This window comes from Thermobia domestica, chromosome 3 (assembly GCF_964235325.1).
Source record: "Thermobia domestica chromosome 3, izTheDome1.hap1.1, whole genome shotgun sequence".
NCBI lineage: Eukaryota > Metazoa > Arthropoda > Insecta > Zygentoma > Lepismatidae > Thermobia > Thermobia domestica.
The window spans coordinates 15,315,184-15,334,855 of NC_137456.1; the positions used below are offsets into that span (position 1 = coordinate 15,315,184).

The 19,672-nt window shown below is 35.2% G+C and overlaps 1 protein-coding gene across 2 annotated transcripts in view; it reads right to left on the reverse strand.

Moving 5' to 3' along the window:
- Window positions 1–19,173, reverse strand: part of LOC145681388 (uncharacterized) — a 53,444-nt gene extending 34,271 nt beyond the window's left edge. For both annotated transcript variants that reach the window (XM_081753038.1, XM_081753039.1), the window contains exons 1-3: window positions 19,054–19,173; window positions 18,626–18,715; window positions 6,941–6,993 (exon numbers count right to left, since the gene is read on the reverse strand). In XM_081753038.1, the coding sequence (XP_081609164.1) occupies window positions 6,941–6,993; window positions 18,626–18,715; window positions 19,054–19,152 (242 nt within the window). In that variant the 5' untranslated portion in view covers window positions 19,153–19,173. The remainder of the gene's footprint in view (window positions 1–6,940; window positions 6,994–18,625; window positions 18,716–19,053) is intronic.
- Window positions 19,174–19,672: the final 499 nt, after the last annotated feature.

Here is a 19,672-nt window from a genome sequence, read left to right on the forward strand (position 1 = left end):
CAGAAACTTTTTTCTTGGTGGGGCCTAATGACTTTTTCTTGGTGGGGCCAGACTTTACATACTAAAGGCGAATGGATAATCTTGTTCCAAAATGTGAAGCATTAATAAGTTATCGTTCATAGACTGCACAAATGTTACATATATAATAATAATAATAATAATAATAATAATAATAATAATAATAATAATAATAATAATAATAATAATAATAATAATAATAATTATTATTATTATTATTATTATTATTATTATTTCCAGCACGGGTTTTTGAAACTGCAAAATTACAATCACAGGTTGTACTAATAAACTATTCATAATAAAAAAGGGAAGTTGTTTTAAGAAGACCATTTGTTTGATTTAATCACTATATGCGAAAAAAATATAAAATGGACTAAAGTCGAAGAAAATATAGATACTGTTATATCTATATTCACGCTCAGATACTGTTATATCTATATTCACGCTCAGATACCGTTATATCTATATTCACGCTCAGATACTGTTATATCTATATTCACGCTCAGATACTGTTATATCTATATTCACGCTCAGATACCGTTATATCTATATTCACACTCAGATACTGTTATATCTATATTCACGCTCAGATACTGTTATATCTATATTCACGCTCAGATACCGTTATATCTATATTCACGCTCAGATACTGTTATATCTATATTCACGCTCAGATACTGTTATATCTATATTCACGCTCAGATACCGTTATATCTATATTCACGCTCAGATACTGTTGTATCTATATTCACGCTCAGATACTGTTGTATCTATATTCACGCTCAGATACTGTTATATCTATATTCACGCTCAGATACTGTTATATCTACTTAACTTCAAGGCGATTTGACATTATGTTCGTGCCGACAAAATACTAATAGTAAGGAATAACTTAAAACTTTATTTTTCAAGAATCACTGACATCTTTATGTAAATGGCCGCGTATCATATAGTTCATTATCAAACTTTAATGATATTAATATAAGTTAATTATACTTAGAGCAATTGAAGTTGATTGACAGTTAAAACAAAATACCTATCCACAGCCATTTAATGTTTCTGGATCAACAGATCTGATATATTTCAATCAAATCTTTTTTTGTGGTCCTTATATGTGAAGAACTTAGTGTAGCCAAACCCAAACTATCACTTAACTCAGTATGATGTACTTATTCCGTAGAAAATACGAAAACTCGATTTAGGGACCGTTCAAAAATTGTGTGGCCTCTGATCCAAAAACTAAAAGGAAAGGGGAAAAAATAGCTGCAAAACTTCAATCTTCAAAATCTATAGTTTAGCGTAATATATAGGTAAAACAAATAAATTACCTTATAAATGTCTAAGCGTAAATGTTTATAATAATATTGTTAACAATGGACGTGAGGTCTAATATAAAGACCAGCTCAACTCCAAAGTCCCGTCTACGCTAAATCAATGCTGGCTTTACTTCATACTGTCTAGAAATTAAATGTGCTATCTGTTATGTTATTCCTGCTCCAAAAATTATTCTATAATGTCAAGACATAGGGTTATTTTTGTGAAGGAATATCTCACAGACAACTCATATGTACAAGAGTAGAAACGTCGGTAGATATTGAAGCTATCTCGTTCGCTTCTATCAACGAATTACCTATTTGTTAATCGGAGTTTCACTGACAAATATAATGATCTAGAGAAATAAAATAAAATAATGAAGATTTTATAAATGCTATGATGAAATTGAATGAGCATTGTTATTTATTTATATTAAAGAATGATGCATTGATACTGAATGTAATTAGGCTTCTGTTGCCACACCAAAGCTGAACACACCATTGTGCTGCCACACCATTGTGTGCATGTTAATACAGCTATTATATTCAAAAGATGTTCCTATGTATGGATAGCTTAATGTAATCTTGTTTGAAACTTATTTAACTGGGTTTATGAATGATTTTGTTGTTCTTGAGCTGACTGCTTACTACTGCTGTTTCATGCTGATGATAACTGAACGTAGTTAGCGTTTAAAATGTGTTCATTTCTGTGATTCACCTTTTAACCAAATTATAGTAGAGTGGATCGTAGAGGAATAGTGAGCATAAAATAAAGCGTTTTTCCCTAGGCTGTTGTATTTGGATTTTACAATAATAAAATTTCTTTCTCTTCGGGGATCATCTGCAATAAATCACTATCTTGCAGGTCCAAGTTCGATTCGACATGCCAATACTCGTTGTACTTGGAAATACTGACATGGAAAAATGAGCAGTACAGTTGAATGGTTGGTCCTCTGAGTCTGATGATTGTAGCAACGAGTTAAGGGTGATAACAACTCTCCGAGAGTTAAAACCTTTCTTTCTGCTCTGCTACATATACATTGGGAAAAAATTCTGCATTTTCGAGTCTAGCAGTCAGAATTGAGATGAAAGACGACACAGCTCTCGAGCAACGTTCAGGTCGTTCGATTTTTTTCCACCACCTTACTTAGAGGCAGCGACAAACATAACAATTCAACCAAAAAGAATAGCGGTATTATTGACTGACAATCCGTTAATGTAAGAGGTAAACACGATGCTTTGCTAACCATCTATATGTCTCTCCGAGTGGCTATTTGGTCTAAGACTTCCATCACTACATCTATGTCTTCAGCGAATTGATACACGGCTTTATGAGGCTCTACCCACCCTTGTTTATACACAGACGTCAGAGGAGCACCTAAGTTCGACAGCAGGAGAGTTTAGCGTTTGAAATGTTTCTCTCTCTCCTTTCCCAAAAAACCTTCTGTAGCCTTGATACAGGCCCGTAGCCAGCCCAAAAATGTAGGGGGGCCCGATCATATTGTGGCAGAGCCTATATATTTTATTATTTATCTATGTTTTATTTTCAGTTGATCGTATTTTTAATAAAGATTATTAGAATCACAGAAGACAGTGAAATATTAGGAAATAATAATACAAGAAAACGAATTACATAAACAAGGGACATTGCTCTCGAGTGTAGAAACAATTATGTAATGTTGGTATTTAGTACGTCTTGATTAGCAAATTATTTTAATTACAGGAAATTGGAATCAGAATTTAATTAATGTATGACTGGAAAGAATGGGTAAAATTTTATGTAAGTAAATTTGTAAGATGCTTGTAAACACAAGACACTCTTCTCGGGTATGTTAGAATTGCCAGGAATTGTGAGTCTAGGCATACCAAGGATTGCCAGTCGTCGGCTACAATGAGGAAACCTTCTCGTTTCCTAGATGAGAAAGAGCACACGCCTCTGACGTCATGCAGAAGCGGCAAATTCCAGGTTGCAAGGAAATTCAACAAAAACCAAAGGACCAGAGGTCACAGGGAGAGTCGCGGAGAGTCGAACAGAGTTGGAGAGAAGGAAGAACGACGACGAACCAGAGAACGAAACCAAAGATCGAACAAGTAAAGTCTTTAAAAGTTGATCTTCGATTATGATAGAGAAACGGTACTTTTCTTTTATTTGAGCGAGTCAGCACTTCGTTATACGGACTTAGAGATTTACAGTGTAGTACCGTGGAGATATTATTATGTTGCTGATCATTTGAATAACTGCAGCGACATCAAGCTACACCATTGTTGTAATCTACCCCTTGGAGTGACCTGCCAGCGGGATAATATCCAGCCTGTGACTTGGCATTGGGAGGAACCTATTGGACCAGCATTTCTAGGAGAGGCAGAACCGGACACCCAGAGGTATGTGCTACTTTCTTAAACATTTGTCGAAGGCTCAATGTTTGGATATGCAGAGTTTGAACTGGCACTTCTAAATACCCGAATTCATACACAACATTTTACACACTCTTACACAAGCCATAGAAAATACAGCATTAGTTCATACTCGAAATTTCAAGTTTTCATTTAACCACAGAAATCCCCGCATTGACATGAGTAGAATTTTACCTCTCGCTTTGTTATAATTTGTATTCCCACTTATTTCAGATAGTGAGTGGAAGGTAACTTCTGTGAGTTCACTTAAATCATCCCCAAATTAGAAACGAACCAGGGAGGTTGTCAATATGATAGTTCATCACCATATTATACGGTACTTCATTTGCAACCCTACCGTGAAAATTTTAAGAGGGCCAGCAAAAATTTAGGGTGGGCTAGATTTCCCTGGATACGGGCCTGCCTCGATAGATACCCATTTCTCATTTGGGGTACTTTGTTTGAAGAACATTGGAAATTGTCTTAGCTAATGATTAAAACATGGCGTTCGAAATGCATTTGAGCCTCCAAGTGAATTTCCTTGAATTCCTCGTAGTTTGGAAACCACAACGGCGCAGTTCATCGGCACCGTTGTCAATGCATTTATCGGCTAGCAACCTTATCTTCGTAAGTTTTCACAAGACAATTTGATCAGGAGTTTTTCCAGTTAGGGACAACTCATAATCAAGCTGATTAGACCAGCTATCATTTTGAAACGTCTTTAATCTTTCTTGCTTTGATTACCTCATTGCAAATGGCTTCATATTCTTCTTCATCGCAAAGATAGGACTTTTTTTGTCTTACTTAGCTGCAGCAAGACACTCAAATATGCCGATGGATTGCATGAAGTTTTCGCGTACAGCTTGACGGTAAATGTAGGGTAAAACTAAGTTGATTTGAGGAATCCCGTAACAGCTCAAGTTTTGTAAAACCCGACTGAATATATGTTATCTTTTGCAAAACATCTTGAAATTTCCTAATTTATTTTCTCTCTATAAATGGAAATAAATTCACTCTGAGTAGTCTTACATATATAAGTAGCTCATGAAAGAGGTTCGTCTTCAGGTGACTTTCTATCTTTGTGTCGCCATAATTAACTCGAAACCGTAGAAGTGATCCCAAGTTCCCGTCGTTGGAAACCTCACGTTCACAATTCTGATCAATATGAGTGTCTTCTTTTAGAAACAAACGTCCGTCGTCTCTCTGATCTCTCAGTGGGATATCTTGTCTAAAAATATTCTTTCTGCAATTGGCTTAAAACTCTATGCTTTCTTTTTATTTTTGACTCAATGTTAGTGGTTGATTCTGCAAATAATGTTATTTTCCGGATTTTTAGGGATGTCAAAAAAGTCATCTCCGGCCTGAACATTTTGTCTATGGTACTGGTTCTGATTGTTTATTGGAAGAACCCCATCTTCCTCTGTAAATGTTTTGAAAGATTTCAGCGACTGTGTGACAATCGTATCGTAAGTTACATTGTTTCGTGGTTGTCACTAGCATGATATACTACGAACTAGGGACAGTAATTACAAAATAGTCCAACACGTAACGGCGAGTAGAGACCCATTCATACAATTGTAAATGAGGACGTTACAAGTATCGGTACGTTTCTGATACTCTATTCATCTTTTCCGAATAGGATTACTCATAAGATTTTGCTGGAACTCAGGAAGATTTGATCAATTGATATTTAATCTAATCGTCGATGTGGTTATTTATGAACTCACACCATTTGGGATACTAGAATTGCTACTTAAAGGAGCTGTTCCAGAAGTGCCCAATTTTTTCGTTTGCGTCGCGCGCATACAGTTTGGTGTGTAAATAGGTCGTGGCCTAAGGCCTTCACGTATAAATAATGGTGGCTATAGCTCAGCGGAAACATGGTCAAAAATGGGTCAACAATAGAATGGAAATGCCCATAAGACGCGCATTTGTTTGATATATTTTGTTTATATTGCCCAAAAGAGGGAGCGCGCTCCGTTGAGGTTTCATTAAAGTGAGATTACACATTGAGCTCTACAAGCACTATTTGTTTCATCGCACTCGAGCCACAGGAGCAGAGAAACAAATCGGGTCAAAGTCAGGGACGTACCATCTCCATTCTCAGACTGACTTGATATAAGGCAAACCTCTCAGAAGAGAATGCCGTAACCGGGTGTCGTATTTCCCCTGAGTTCTATTGCTATAGATGAAATAAGTGGAATTGAATGGTAGCTAGGATTTCAGGGATGTTCGTAGAAAAAAACTGATCATTGCACTAGCGTAACACATGGTATAGAAAGGTACAAAATGATTGATTTGTTATCTGAGCTGAACTACAAGGCTTCCCTTACACCCAGTACCGCTTAGGCAGTTGAGGTGATTATTATGTACAATGCAATGTGTTATACATAAGTATGGAAAATGGTTCAATTGTCGATTTTCTCATCCTCTGACAGGAATGGTTCATCGTTATCGCCCAAGAGCCTAGATACGTTTTCTTGTGAATAAAATAGATCATCCAAGAATGCAGATGTCTTCATACGTGGTGCAATTGCTTTGCCTATGCCTAAATACCAAATAATGAGAATGACATGAACACAATATCCACCGATCCGTGCTCCATTTGCACATTGACAAACGTATCCTATAATGCAATCGTCCCCTTCTCGAGCAAGATCGACTGTCCCTTGAGTGGATATATGCACGAATAAGGTAAGGTGTTTGCCTCATATCAAGCCAGTCTGAGAATCGGAAATGGTACGTCTCTGACTTTGACCCGATTTGTTTCCCTGTTCTGCAGGCTCGATTGTGGTGAAACTCCCCCCCTCTTTTGGGCAATATAAACAAAATATATCAAACAAATGCGCGTCTTATCGGCATTTCCATTGTATTGTTGACCCATTTTTGACCATGTTCCCGCTGAGCTATGGCCACCATTATTTATATGTGAAGGCCACGACCTATTTCCACACCAAATTGTATGCGCGCAACGCAAACGGGAAAATTGGACACTTCTAGAACAGCTTCTTTTGTGATTTGGGCTATTCACCGTCCACCGATTTTTCATGGACTTTCATGTCCTTAGATGCTGATGCATTGAAGATGTAATTTTCTAGAACAATTGTATGTTCGGTTTCAGTAGAAACTGCATCATTATGTTTGGTGTAGAAATTATTTCCTTCTGAAACCACTAGAGAAAATTTCAAGCAAGCCAGATGCCAGTCTTCACTTACAGGATCTGCACCGCTGAAGTCGGTATCACGGAAGTATGCTTCTTTCTTGAACTCTGAAAGGAGAAAATAATAAAGTATAAAAATAGATTTGGATCCAAACATCAGTGTTACGTTTCAGACAATAAATGAAATTAATCCAATCTCCTTTTTAAACCGAAAACTATAAGATCAAAAATCTGCATGTTTTCAAGCTCTACTGTATACAGTTTTTCTTTGTAAATACGAGGGCCGCCCAGAAAATACAGAACGATTATGGATTGCGAGCAGTGCCGACCTCCCAATATTACGATCGCGTACTCGGCAGCTAGCTACGTCCTTCACCTCGGTGTGAGCCGAGTCTCAATGCTGTGCGGTCACGCTACTTGTTTTTGTTTGCAGCGATTCAAAATGGCGGCGCCAATCGAAAGTAGCTCCAAATGTGAAGTACAGAGTGTCATTCGTTTTCTGAACGCGCAAAAAGTTAAATCTATTGAAATTTATAGGCAAATAAAGAATGCTTATGGTGATAGCGCAATGAATGAGTCATTAGTGAGGAAATGGTGAATTATGTTTAATCAAGGAAGGACCAACGTGCATGATGAAGATTAGAGTGAGAGGCCATTACTTGTCAGGGAAGGACTGAACGAAAAGTCTAAGAATAATTCCCGAAAATATCTAGTATGATATATTTTCACTTATTTCCGAAACTTAAGAAGGAATTTTTGAATGGAAAACATAAACGAAAACGATGAGGAACTCAAGCAAGCAGTAACAGCCTGTCTCAAATCTTTTTTGGTATATGAGTATAACATCGACATTGAAAAACTGATCCCACGTTATAACAAGTGTCTTGACAACTATGGCGATTACATAAAAAATTAGAGTAAGGTCCTGTGGCTTTCTAAATAAAGTTTTGAGTTGATATCTTTTGTTTCCATTTAACCATACCAGAAAAGCGTCCTTTACTTTCTGGATGACTCTTGTATTAGCAGCCATTTCCACTACGTTGAAATTCATAACGTTAATGATAAGTTATTAGACTGTCTTATTATTCTAACGTTGTGTTGCCTGGGGCCACGGTTGCCAGATTTGTAAAAAGAAAAATGTTTTTACGATTCACAGAAAAAAAGAAGAGGTTATATTCTAGGGTGACCAGATTCTGACAAGCGAAAATTAGGACAAGGAAATGATGGCGGCAATATGCATGTTCTTATTTCATTTACCGTTAACCTTAATTTATCATTCGTTTTGAAGTACTCAACAAAAATATTGACCACAAATCAAAATACTTTCATGAATGATAAATACAATATTGATGAAACAATTTAAAACAATTTGATAAAATAACATAAAGGAGTAAGTTTAATGAAAAAGAAAACAAGTATATTGAAGCATAAAATTTTAATGAAACATAAAAATGCGGTTCATCTTAACGGTTATTTGTCCACTACTTTGAAAAACTTTTTCCAAAAATGTTTACAAATTAATTCCATTAATATGTGACATCTGTTTACCAATTTAACATCAGTACATTGCTGGATGACATTTTTCGTTTGAATGAACAGCGCGCAGTAACTTACTGTTTTGCAAAATCACGTCATGGAATTTATTACAGGTACAATTATAGATACAATTGATTATTATTAGATGTTCAAAAATTTCAGTTTTCAATTCAGATTTCTCATTAGTTCATACATTATTTATTATAGAAAATGCCCTCTCCTTTCGGAGCATTTGTGGTAGTTACGCACTTACTGAACTCCATAATATCACGTACTTAAGAATATGGACCGGAATTTACTTCAAAATGCTTGGGTAATTCACGACATCTTAAATCTCTTCTCACTTCAACAGGGACCTGTTCTTTATTTTTTTCAGAAGTAATATACTTTTTTACATTCGTAATCTCATCAAACAGGTAGAAATTATTTGTTTCTTGTCCTGATAATTTATTAATGATGTACTACCATGAGCAAAATAAATGACGCGTCTCTTTATTTTGAAGTTTTTTGAAAATATCTCCGTTTTCTTTATATGTTCGAAATTTCGGAAGGTTTCCCCAGCAGGACAGGTTAATAACAAACCCGTTTTTAATATTTGTGTTAGATATTAGCTTAAAATAAAGAAATTAGAAACAAAAAACATTAAATCGACAGAAATCTCGAGAATTACCAACTCTGCTAAAGTGGGAAATTTTCAAGAACGCGAGGGAATTCTGCAGTTCAACACGAAGCAGCGACATCTATGTCATTGAGAGAAGCGTGGATTAGATCTACAAACGAAAATTTTAACGAAATATTTCTAGTATGTCTTATTATATGCATTATCAGCGAACTCCAAATATATGAATCTATGCTAAGTATTAACGTATAGATAGTGCAAATAGTGGAAATTACCTATGGAAAAAGAGGAATTGTTAGCCCAATCGTAATGAAAAATCGTCTTTACTGTAGAACAGGTTCAGCTTACGTAAGAGAGCAAATAGCGCAGTTAGGTAAAGCAACGAGTTTGTATACCGAAAGTAGACGGTTCGAATCCCGTGGAAGTACTGTTGTCATTTTTATCACTAAGGTTATTTTATTTATTTTTTATTTGGGAAAGAATCAAATTGTAACATATGTGAAAAACTCATGACGATACCAAAAAAAAAAAAAAAAAAAAAAGAAAGAAAATATCGTCGCATTTGCATTAGTGTGTCTAATTTTTGTTTGCAAACAGATTCGTAATTATTTCCCCTGTGCTCACTGATGCATAACGAATGTTTTCCAGTAAATGTTAATTCTAATTTGGAGAATTTTATAGTTTCACAATGTTTCTCACTACATAGTCTTCTATCTACGTGTTTGGATATTTTGATAACAGATTTCCCTATTAAATGTTTAATTTTCTCTATAAATATTTGTCTTAAATTGAAATTGTTTTGAATTTGCTACATAAGCAAAGTTGCCCGAAGGAGGGGAGCTCAAGTAATAGATATTCTACGTAAAAGCAACCTATTGTAGAATGATGATGCTTCTTACCTTCAGCACATAATCTTAACGTTAGAGAGTCAGAGAGAGAAAAATCCTGGTTTTTCCTCCTCTATGACCACCCATCTTAAACCTCTACATATCATTGTTCGTCTCACATAATTTCGGCTCTCCAAAGACATTCATATTTATTATTATTATTATTATTATTATTATTATTATTATTATTATTATTATTATTATTATTATTATTATTATTATTATTAATGAATATGCCACCCTTACATAATGTTGTAACTTTACACATCTTAGTTTAAAGTGCTTTCTTTAGTAATAATTTGAGCAACCACGTCACAAAATTTAAAGTGTATGAGGGGGCACGACGATTTATTTCCCCTCCTTTCTTTTCAGCACCCTCCAACAGAAGGTATATAATTTCTGAGAAGCAGGGCAAACAAAATGAATAAGAAATATATTTAGAGCATCCTTTCCTTCTTCGTGAATGTAATATCACGTAGCATTTTTTATTCTACTGAAGACGACCCTAGGCCGTTATGGTTAGGTAACAAAAGAAATACCTAATATATTTATAGCGCCCCTTATCTGTAATATTACCTCTTCTTTATTTGTTCGAGGCTTCCTTACACAACCAAGGGTGACAAAAAGAATAGGAAAAGTGTCTAAAGATTACAAAAGACTTTATATTTTGTCAGAAACAAGGCAGTATATACACGACATTGCTTTCGTTAACAAGTGTTTCACCCTTGAGTCGCTTATAAAATTATGCAGAATAACTTTTGCCGATCATTGTTCTAGAGGGATTTGTCCAGGATGGTTTGGTGTCGAGCTAATAACGATAAGTATATTTATTTACAACACTGTTAAAGAAATAGCAAACTTTCTGAAAGGAACTTACTTAGGAAACAGATCTTCCTTCTACTTAGCCAGAGCCCACTCTGAAAAATTGCATCTGGCATTCTGAGTGAAAGTTCTATGAGACTATTAGAAAAATATATTCCCGTTTTCACGCTGATGATAGAATTTCTTAAACAGTTATTGAATTACGTTCGAAGAGTAGGCGTAAATAGCGCCCCCGCAACAATGTGGCGTGGGGACCGCACAAGCTGCAAGGCCAAAAAATATACAGAAAGTACGCAGGGGCGGAGCAGGCCAAATTTTCACACGGGCAAAGTGACTTTTTGGCGCCCTTCCCCTAGTAGTAGCCTATATTTTACATTTTATCATAGTGTTTTTAATAGTTTAAACCAGGAGCGTCATTTCAGATTTTGCTTTGGGGGGGGGGGAAAGACCTCTTGATATAAGTAAAATTTCACGTTTTTCACTGATTTACTACTATTCTAATGATAAAATCTATATACATCTCAAACTCACGGGGGGCAAATGCCCCTCCCTGCCCTCCCTAAATGACGCCCCTGTTTTAAACCCATTTTCAAAAAGAAATCCATTACCTAGGAAAAGTTCACAAAGAATATGGCCCGCTATAAACAATACCAACTCCACCCCCCCTGGTCTAGTGGCTAGCACGCCTGCCTTCTGTGGTACCGGGTCCAATTCCCGGTGGATTACTGTTGAACGATAAAAGTGGTTCGGATTCCACTATAATTAGTATCCACATCTCCCTTGCCCATTAAGGCATAACCGTGGAACGCTAAACTCAAGCAAACAAACAAACAATACTTAATTTCCGGCACTCTTTATTCTACATGCCATCTCTCAATTTTTCGATACAGCCCCCTTAGTACTATGAAACTCTCTTCTTCCATAGTGAAATGGAAAAAGATCATATAATTGCCACTACTTTACAAGAATATAAACCAAAAACGTCAGTAGAAAGCACATTATAAAATTTACTTTTTGAGGCTCGTTTTGGTGCCCCTCTTTCTCTGGCGCCCCGGGCAGTCACCCGGCCCTTAGTCCGCCCTTAAAAGTACGGACGCATAACTAAGGACTGCGGAGGAGAGGTTAACCTTCATGTTATGCCAGTGGTTTGACGTGTTTGAAATGTTCAGTAAGTGATCAGTTGGTGAAATAATTTCGACGGTTACTGATGTTTAAAGTTTAGCTAAGACAAAGCTACCTAATCAAATACATTTGATATCGCGATGTCACAATTTGATTTTTCCTCACATAAAAAAGATAAAAACAATAGTAATAAAAACCCTTACTCGTACTGGGCTTTTAACTAACTAACAACCTAATTCTTACAGACTAGTTGCTCTGACCAACTGAGTTTCGATTTCTTACGCGAAAGAAGTCTGTTATATTAAGAGGCATGCTTTTCATTATCAAAACTGTTCGAAGTAATACGAACATGGCTTAAGAACAGAGACGGAACTGAATTACCACTCGATTGACCTTGAGGGCAAATCACCAAAGCGTAGCTATAAACGTAAGTTCAGCATGCATTTCTCTGGAGTTGTGTTCAGTATTCCTATCTGCCAGTCATGCTTGTTCGTAGGAGTAATATGTTACAAACCTAACCTTTGGATAGAGCACAATGACAGAGAATCAAAATTAATGAATTCTTGCCCTTGTGAACTTGGGATACCACAATGTGCAATAAAACTGTCGCGTCTTCTGAAGTGATATTTTATCGAAAATAACTCGTTTTCCTTTATATATCCGAAGTTTTTGAGGGTTTCAAAATGAGGAAACGTTACTGACAAACAAGGATGCGTTTAGGGGTGGGTTCAGGTGGTCCGGACTCCCCTCTGAAATCCCAACTTCTCTGTAAATTTAGCCTAAATTTAAGGATTATCTTTTAAATTTTATTATAATTTATCCTAATATTGAAGTCGGACTTCTCCCGAAATAAATTACTGCATACGTGCCTGCTGACAATTTTCAATATATTCCTTAAATAAGTAAAATAACTAAATTAGGAGCAAAAAGCTTCAACACGGGCTAACTTTTGTCCACTGCCAATATTGTTAGAAGGGATATTAATAGCAAAAACTGCTAGGCAATGCTGAACCTTGGAACTTCACTCCGAACAGCAAGCTTATTATTGAGAACTACATATGAAACATTTTATCAAAACTTATCTAGCTTTTACCTGGCATGAAATTATTATATACACCAAAATTCACTCTCCTAAAATGTGTATCTAAACATTGCTCTACGTATCTTCGAAGCAATGAAAATTATTTATCGAAATATATGAGCAGGGAATTCTAACAGCCAGCCATTTTATTTAAATCGTAGTAATCCCTGTAACCGGGCGTTAACGTGAAGACAAAGCTTGGTCCATTTGTAAAGTGTTGGAAGAATATAAACTCAATGTTCGTAGGTTCGAATCTATCCACTCACCATAACATTTTGTTCTTATGTGTAACGATGAAATAAGAAAGAAATAATGTATAACCGTTAAGACAAAACTTCAACCAAGTCTGAAGAGAACAATACTAAAATAGTAATACAATGACGTCAACCAAAAATTATTTCATGTAGCGTTTGGACGAAATTACAGCTGTTAACAATTGCAGAAATAAAAACAGGCTATAATGCAGTCTAGACTTCTGAATGCATTTACTTCCTGAAAAGTTCCGTCTCGTCTTTGGTATGCCGTTAATCATTGTAAAACCTTTCAATTGGAAGTGAAATGACACAAACTAAAAAAGTTTTAAATCAATAAATGTCTATGTGTAAAAGTAGGTGTTTTTTATCTGTAGTTCTGAGTTCCTTTTACTTTGAAGTGACAAATGAGAGAAGAAAGTATGGTGTTCGAAAAAAAAATCAAATTTGAGATTTCAACGAATTACACGTATTATAGCCCCTAACACCGAAAAAGTTATTTTTCGATACATGTCCATCAGTTCGTCCGTCCGTTCGCTACACTTTTCTGTGCACTCGCCTAGAAGCCATACCTGAAGCTATACCTCGCCTAGAAGCCATACTTGAACATACCGTAAATTAGTTGAAAAATTTACGGTATGTTCAACTTATCTGCACCAAATTTTAGTTTAAGATTTTCATAGTATTTCCTATAGTTTTTTTTTATTTCCCTCCTACTCCCAAAACAAGGGTAGTTTCCTGTACGATGAAAATAAAAAAAGATATTTTCTCATAACTGGCTCTAACGATCTTGTTTTCTTTCTTTTTTTATAAATCAATATTTAATTAGCAACCCTATTTTGTGGTATAAGGCATTTATCTGAGAAAAATCTACAAGGGGTAGTTTATACTAAGGGGGTGAGTTTTTTCTCAGTGATTTTCTCAAAATGGACTCAAATGCTTTCGTTCATATTTCATAAATAAAGATTTCATTAATAACTTATCAATATGGCATAACTCGTTTGTCCTAAAAAAAATGCGAGGGGTAGTTTATTCTTGGTGGAGTGTTGTCTGGGCGATTTTCTCAAAAACGACTCAAAAGAGTTTATTCATATTTCAAAAATAAATATTTCGTTAATAACCGAACAATATGGCAAAACTCGTTTGTCCTGAAAAAATATGCGAGGGGTAGTTTACTCTTGGGGGTGTTTTTCCTCCACGGTTTTCTCAAAAATGAGTCAAGCAATTTTGTTCGTACTCAGAAATAAATATTTCATTAAAAACCTAGTAATATGGAATAACTCGCTTACCCTGAAAGAATCCTCAAGAGATAGTTTCTTCGGGGAGTTATTTTTCCCTCACGATTTTCTCAAAAATTACTCGGACAATTTTATTGATAATTCATAAATAAGTATTTCATTAATAACCCTATATTTTAGTATGTCATTTCTATGAAAAACAATTACAACGGATAATTTATTTTTGGGGTCAAGGTTTTTTCCCCGATAATTTTCTCGAACGACAGGCGATTTTGTTCAAATTTCGCAAATAAATATTTCATTAATAACCAAAAGTATATCTTAACTCATTGTTCGAAACAATTCACAAGAGGTAGGTTACTCCTGACGTGTTCTTTTTGAACGACTTTCCCAAAGTGACTCATTTGATTTTTTTCATATTTCATAAACAATGATTGCATTAATTGGTCTATTATATGTCTAATGAAAATGTGCTCAAAGTGTGAGTTAGTTTTGTATAATGGATTTTCTTCAATCGAAGTTTTTTATTCGATAATCTGACATTCGATGTATTTGAATAATACAATAATTTTATTCGTATTATCCAAATACACACTTCAGTAACAACTGCGGCCTAACACAGTTAAGAAATTGAATTGAAAAAGTTTAGTGCGGTGGCCCTGTAATTGAATATTTTTTGAGAAACTCCCTAGCTTTTTGTGGTAAACTCAGGCTTTTCTTTTTCGAGCGACAAAAGAGAGAAGAAAATATAGTGATTGTGAAAATAATATCAAATTCAGATTTCAACGGATTTACATGTTTCATGGCGTCTACATACCGAAAATGTGACTTTTCGACACCCGTCCTTCCGGTCCGTCCGTTCGGCACACTTTTATATGCACTCGCCTAGAGGCCATACCGTTCAACTTATCTACACCAAATTTTAAACTTAGGGTTTACTTAGTATTCTTACAGGAGCTTTTCCATTTTTTCCTACCACTTAAAAATAAGTGTGGTTTACAAACAGCCGAAAATCGAAAAACGCTATTTTCTCAAAAATGGTTTTAACAATTTTGTTTATTTTTCATTAATCAATATTTAATTAACAATCCTATATTGCAGTATCAGATATTTATCTTAGAAAAATTTACGAGGGGTAGTTTATTCTTGGAGGTGACTTTTTCTCGACGATTTTCTCAGAAAAGACCCTGGCGAATTTTGTACACACTTCATAAATAAATATTTGACCTTACAACATGGTATAAGTCAATTGACCTGAAAAATATATGAGTAGTAGTTTATTCTTGGACTTGAATTTATTCCCAGTGAGTTTCTCAAACACGACTAGTTGGCAACCCTGTATCTCGACAACGAAGCTGAATTCGAAAACTGCAAGAGGACCATTTGTCTCCTTTTGATGTCACGAATCACCTCCCGAAGTTTGTGGACATCTTTCAGGTTCACCCTTAATGAAGCTTCTTTTCGAAAAGTTAACTATTAACTTTAGGCATTGTTTATCTTTTTTTAAATCACAAATGTCGTTATTAATTTTAAGGCAGAGAACTACTTCTGAGAGAATAGATCTTGAAAAATAATTTTAAAACTTAGACTTTTGTTTTCGAGACATTCCAGACAAGACGAGACATTTTACAAGCTATCTCGTGTCCAAAACATTTGCCTCGTATTATCTTGGATGTCACAAAGCGCGTCTTGTCTCTTTCTCGAGACATGTCTTATCTCGTGCGCATTCGTTAACACTTGGGAAGGATTATCTTTCTACTCAAAGCATTGTTTTTATAATGGTTGCATATTTATGATAATTGCTGTCCACATAAATTACAGTCCTTTCAGTTGAATTAATTTTTATTATTATTATTATTGAAATTACAATATCTAGTTTAACGTTGGACGATTATGCACCTACGCTAAGGGAGAATGATGATGAATGAAATGGTGAAATGAAGAAAGTGGGAGGAAAATGGAAAATCTCAAGAAAACACATACCCATGCACACGGTATTTGTCCACCTCAAATTTCACTTGGCACGAAGTGGAATCGAGCCACGGACCCCCTGCACCAAAGGTCCCTGCAATTCTTTATTATTATTATTATTATTATTATTATTATTATTAATAATAATAATAATAATATTAATAATAATAATAATAATAATAATTGAAGCGAGCTTAACGAGTTTCAACCGTACGACTCAACCAACGTTTGGGTGCCTGTTCGTTCGTCTGCTCCTCTCATAAAAGACATTTCATTTTAATGAAACTAGTAAGTGCCTTCTTTTAGCTCTGCGAAGTAACTATTGCTTGGAATATGAATCTGCAAAACATAAGAGGTAAAATTAACCAAATGGTGCAAGTTTCCACTTATATATACAAAACAATTTTGCAATATCAACTACGTGAATCTTGTCCCATAAAGAAGCCGAAACCCCTACACCGAAGAGCCCTCCGAGATTTGATCATTGTCCACACGGACTGAAATTGTCATTTGAAGCCAAGACTTTAATATGAAGCTAATAATTTCTTTAAAATAGACGGAAAATTCGGAAGTTATAAGCATTTTCATATTTTTGCCTTTTCCCATAAGGGAGCCGTAGCCCCCTATACTGAAGACCCCCCCGGAGATTTGATCATTGTCCACTCGGACTGAGTTTGTCATTTGGAACCAACACTTTAATACGAAGCATAATATTTCTTTAAAATAGACGAAAAATTCGAAAGTTATAAACATGTTAATAATTTTGCCTTTTCTCATAAGGGGGCCGTATTAGCCTACACTGAAGAGCCCCACGAGATTTGATCATTGACCACTTGGACTGAAATTCTCATTTGAAACCAAAACTTTAATATGAATCCAAAAATTAAACTTTTACATCAATTTAAACTGACTGGTTTCCAGTTCCCCCCACTATTGTTTAGTTTAGTTAAGTGGTAATTTGTGACAGCTTCACATCATCAAAAGAATGTTTCACTTCCCTTCCCCTCCCCCAGGAGTTCGTGCTGGATCCACCACTGGAATCAATAGACACTCTTCCTATTCTTTTTGTCACCCTTGATTGTGTAGGGGCTCCCTCGTACAAATAAAGAAGCGGTAATATTACAATCAAGGGGCGCTATATATTAGGTATTTTTTTAGTTACCTACCCCTAACAGCACAGGGCCATCTTTCGTAGAATAAAAAATATTACGTGATATTCCAATCATGAAAGGGGAGAGGATGCTGTAAATATATTTCTTATTCATTTTGTCTGTCCTGCTTATCAAAAATTACTTTCTGTTGGAAGGCTACTGAAATGAGAGGGGCAAAATAAAAAGTCGTACCCCCTCCTACATGGTTGCTCAAATAAGTACTAAAGAAAGCATTTTAAACTAAGATATTTAAGATTTAAACTAAGAATCTAAGATATCCTACATTATGTAAGGATGGCATATTCAGGATTATTATTATTATTATTATTATTATTATTATTATTATTATTATTATTATTATTATTATTTGAATGTTTTTGGAGCACCGAAATTTTGTGAGACGAACAATGATATGTAGAGGTTTAAGATGGGTGGTCATAGAGGAGGAAAAACCAAGATTTTTCTCTGTCTGACTCTCTAACGTAAAGATTATGTGCTGAAGGTAAGAAGCATCATCATTCTACAAAGTAGGAACATGCATCAAACGTCTCCTTCCACGTATACTACATGAATTAAGCATGGTTTATCTTTTTTACCTGGCCCACGTATGCTAAGGGATTACACTATGATTACAGTGATTTATGTATTTATTACGCTAAGTAACCAAGAGATTAAAGTGAAATTAAGCCGGAACTTTTGTTAAAAGGCGACATTTTATCATATAGTATGATGTATATAGGATAATTAGTTTTTTCAATTGAAGTAATGACTGTAATTATTTTGGATTGATAACGCATGGCAGATGGTGCCGCTGGCGCCATTACTGTCTGACCGCAGCGCGACTTTCCTTTATACTTTCCCCGCCCGTTCACTTTGTATATTATCGACTGCCGCGTTGTATTGAACGTTAGCTTTGCACTGGCGCCATTACCGTCGCGAGTTTTTTCAGCCCGCCCGCTTTGTATATATGCCGCTCGGTAATTGTGGACACTAATGGTATTTTGGCACACTTGTATATTTATACAATATTGTGACTTAAGTAAGAAGAGAAAGTTTACATACCATTGATGACACGCCCACTATTTTGCTGGATATTTCCTGGTTGTTTGCTGTAGCAGTTGTATATAATTTATGGCCATATCGCAGTGTTGTCTGTAATGAGAATAATTACAGTGATTTTTTTTTTACCCTAAATAGGTAAAATTTCCTTTTTTAGGGATTTTTTTTTGTAGTGTTGCAGCGAAAAAGGGTAACTAGATTTTCGATAATTTGTATGTAAGCTATTGAGTGTTTCCTTTTACGTACAGTGATTAGACTACGTATAGTTACCTATAATATATTTTTACGTAATGAGACCAAACCCTAATTATGAATTATACTTTTACTATCTATTAGATTAATTATGAATTTACCTTGCACTTTTTTATTTATATAATTGAAAATGGTCAATATTAATTAACCTATAATACTTACCATATGTATATACTTACGTATGAAGAATTGAGCTTTGCCACTTGTGGTTTTTGATGGATGGATTTGGTTTTCCAATATGGCGGCGTTGCGTGATTGTTGAACAGAGGTTCCTCCATAGTAGGAGTGTGAAATGGGAATACGCGCATTTTGCTTGCATTTCCGTATAGATTGATGCTAATTAAATTTGTGACGAATTTGGATGGGCGAAGTTGCATAGTTTATTACATTACTACAATATATGTTTAATTTATATTAAATTTTGTTTTATCGTGTGCTTAATTATTATAAAATTGAAATAATAATAATAGATAACGATACATTTTGATAAAGAAAGCGGAACCCCACAGTACTACGATATGTACAACTGTGCTGCCATCTATTGGCAATAATTACAACTCCATTTAACAGGCACGTTATATGGGAGACTGATACAGAATGAAGGGGGAGACTTAAGGTGAATTACATGAGATTTAGATGTACAAGGAAGAGAACAGAATAAAATAAATAGAGAAAATATTATTGTTTATTGAATTGAAGCAACATTTAAGCGTAATATAGTAGTTTGCAATGAGGTTATTAAATTAGGTTTAACTGGATACGTATGTACTCTGTAGGGTTGTTTATTATTTATTTAGG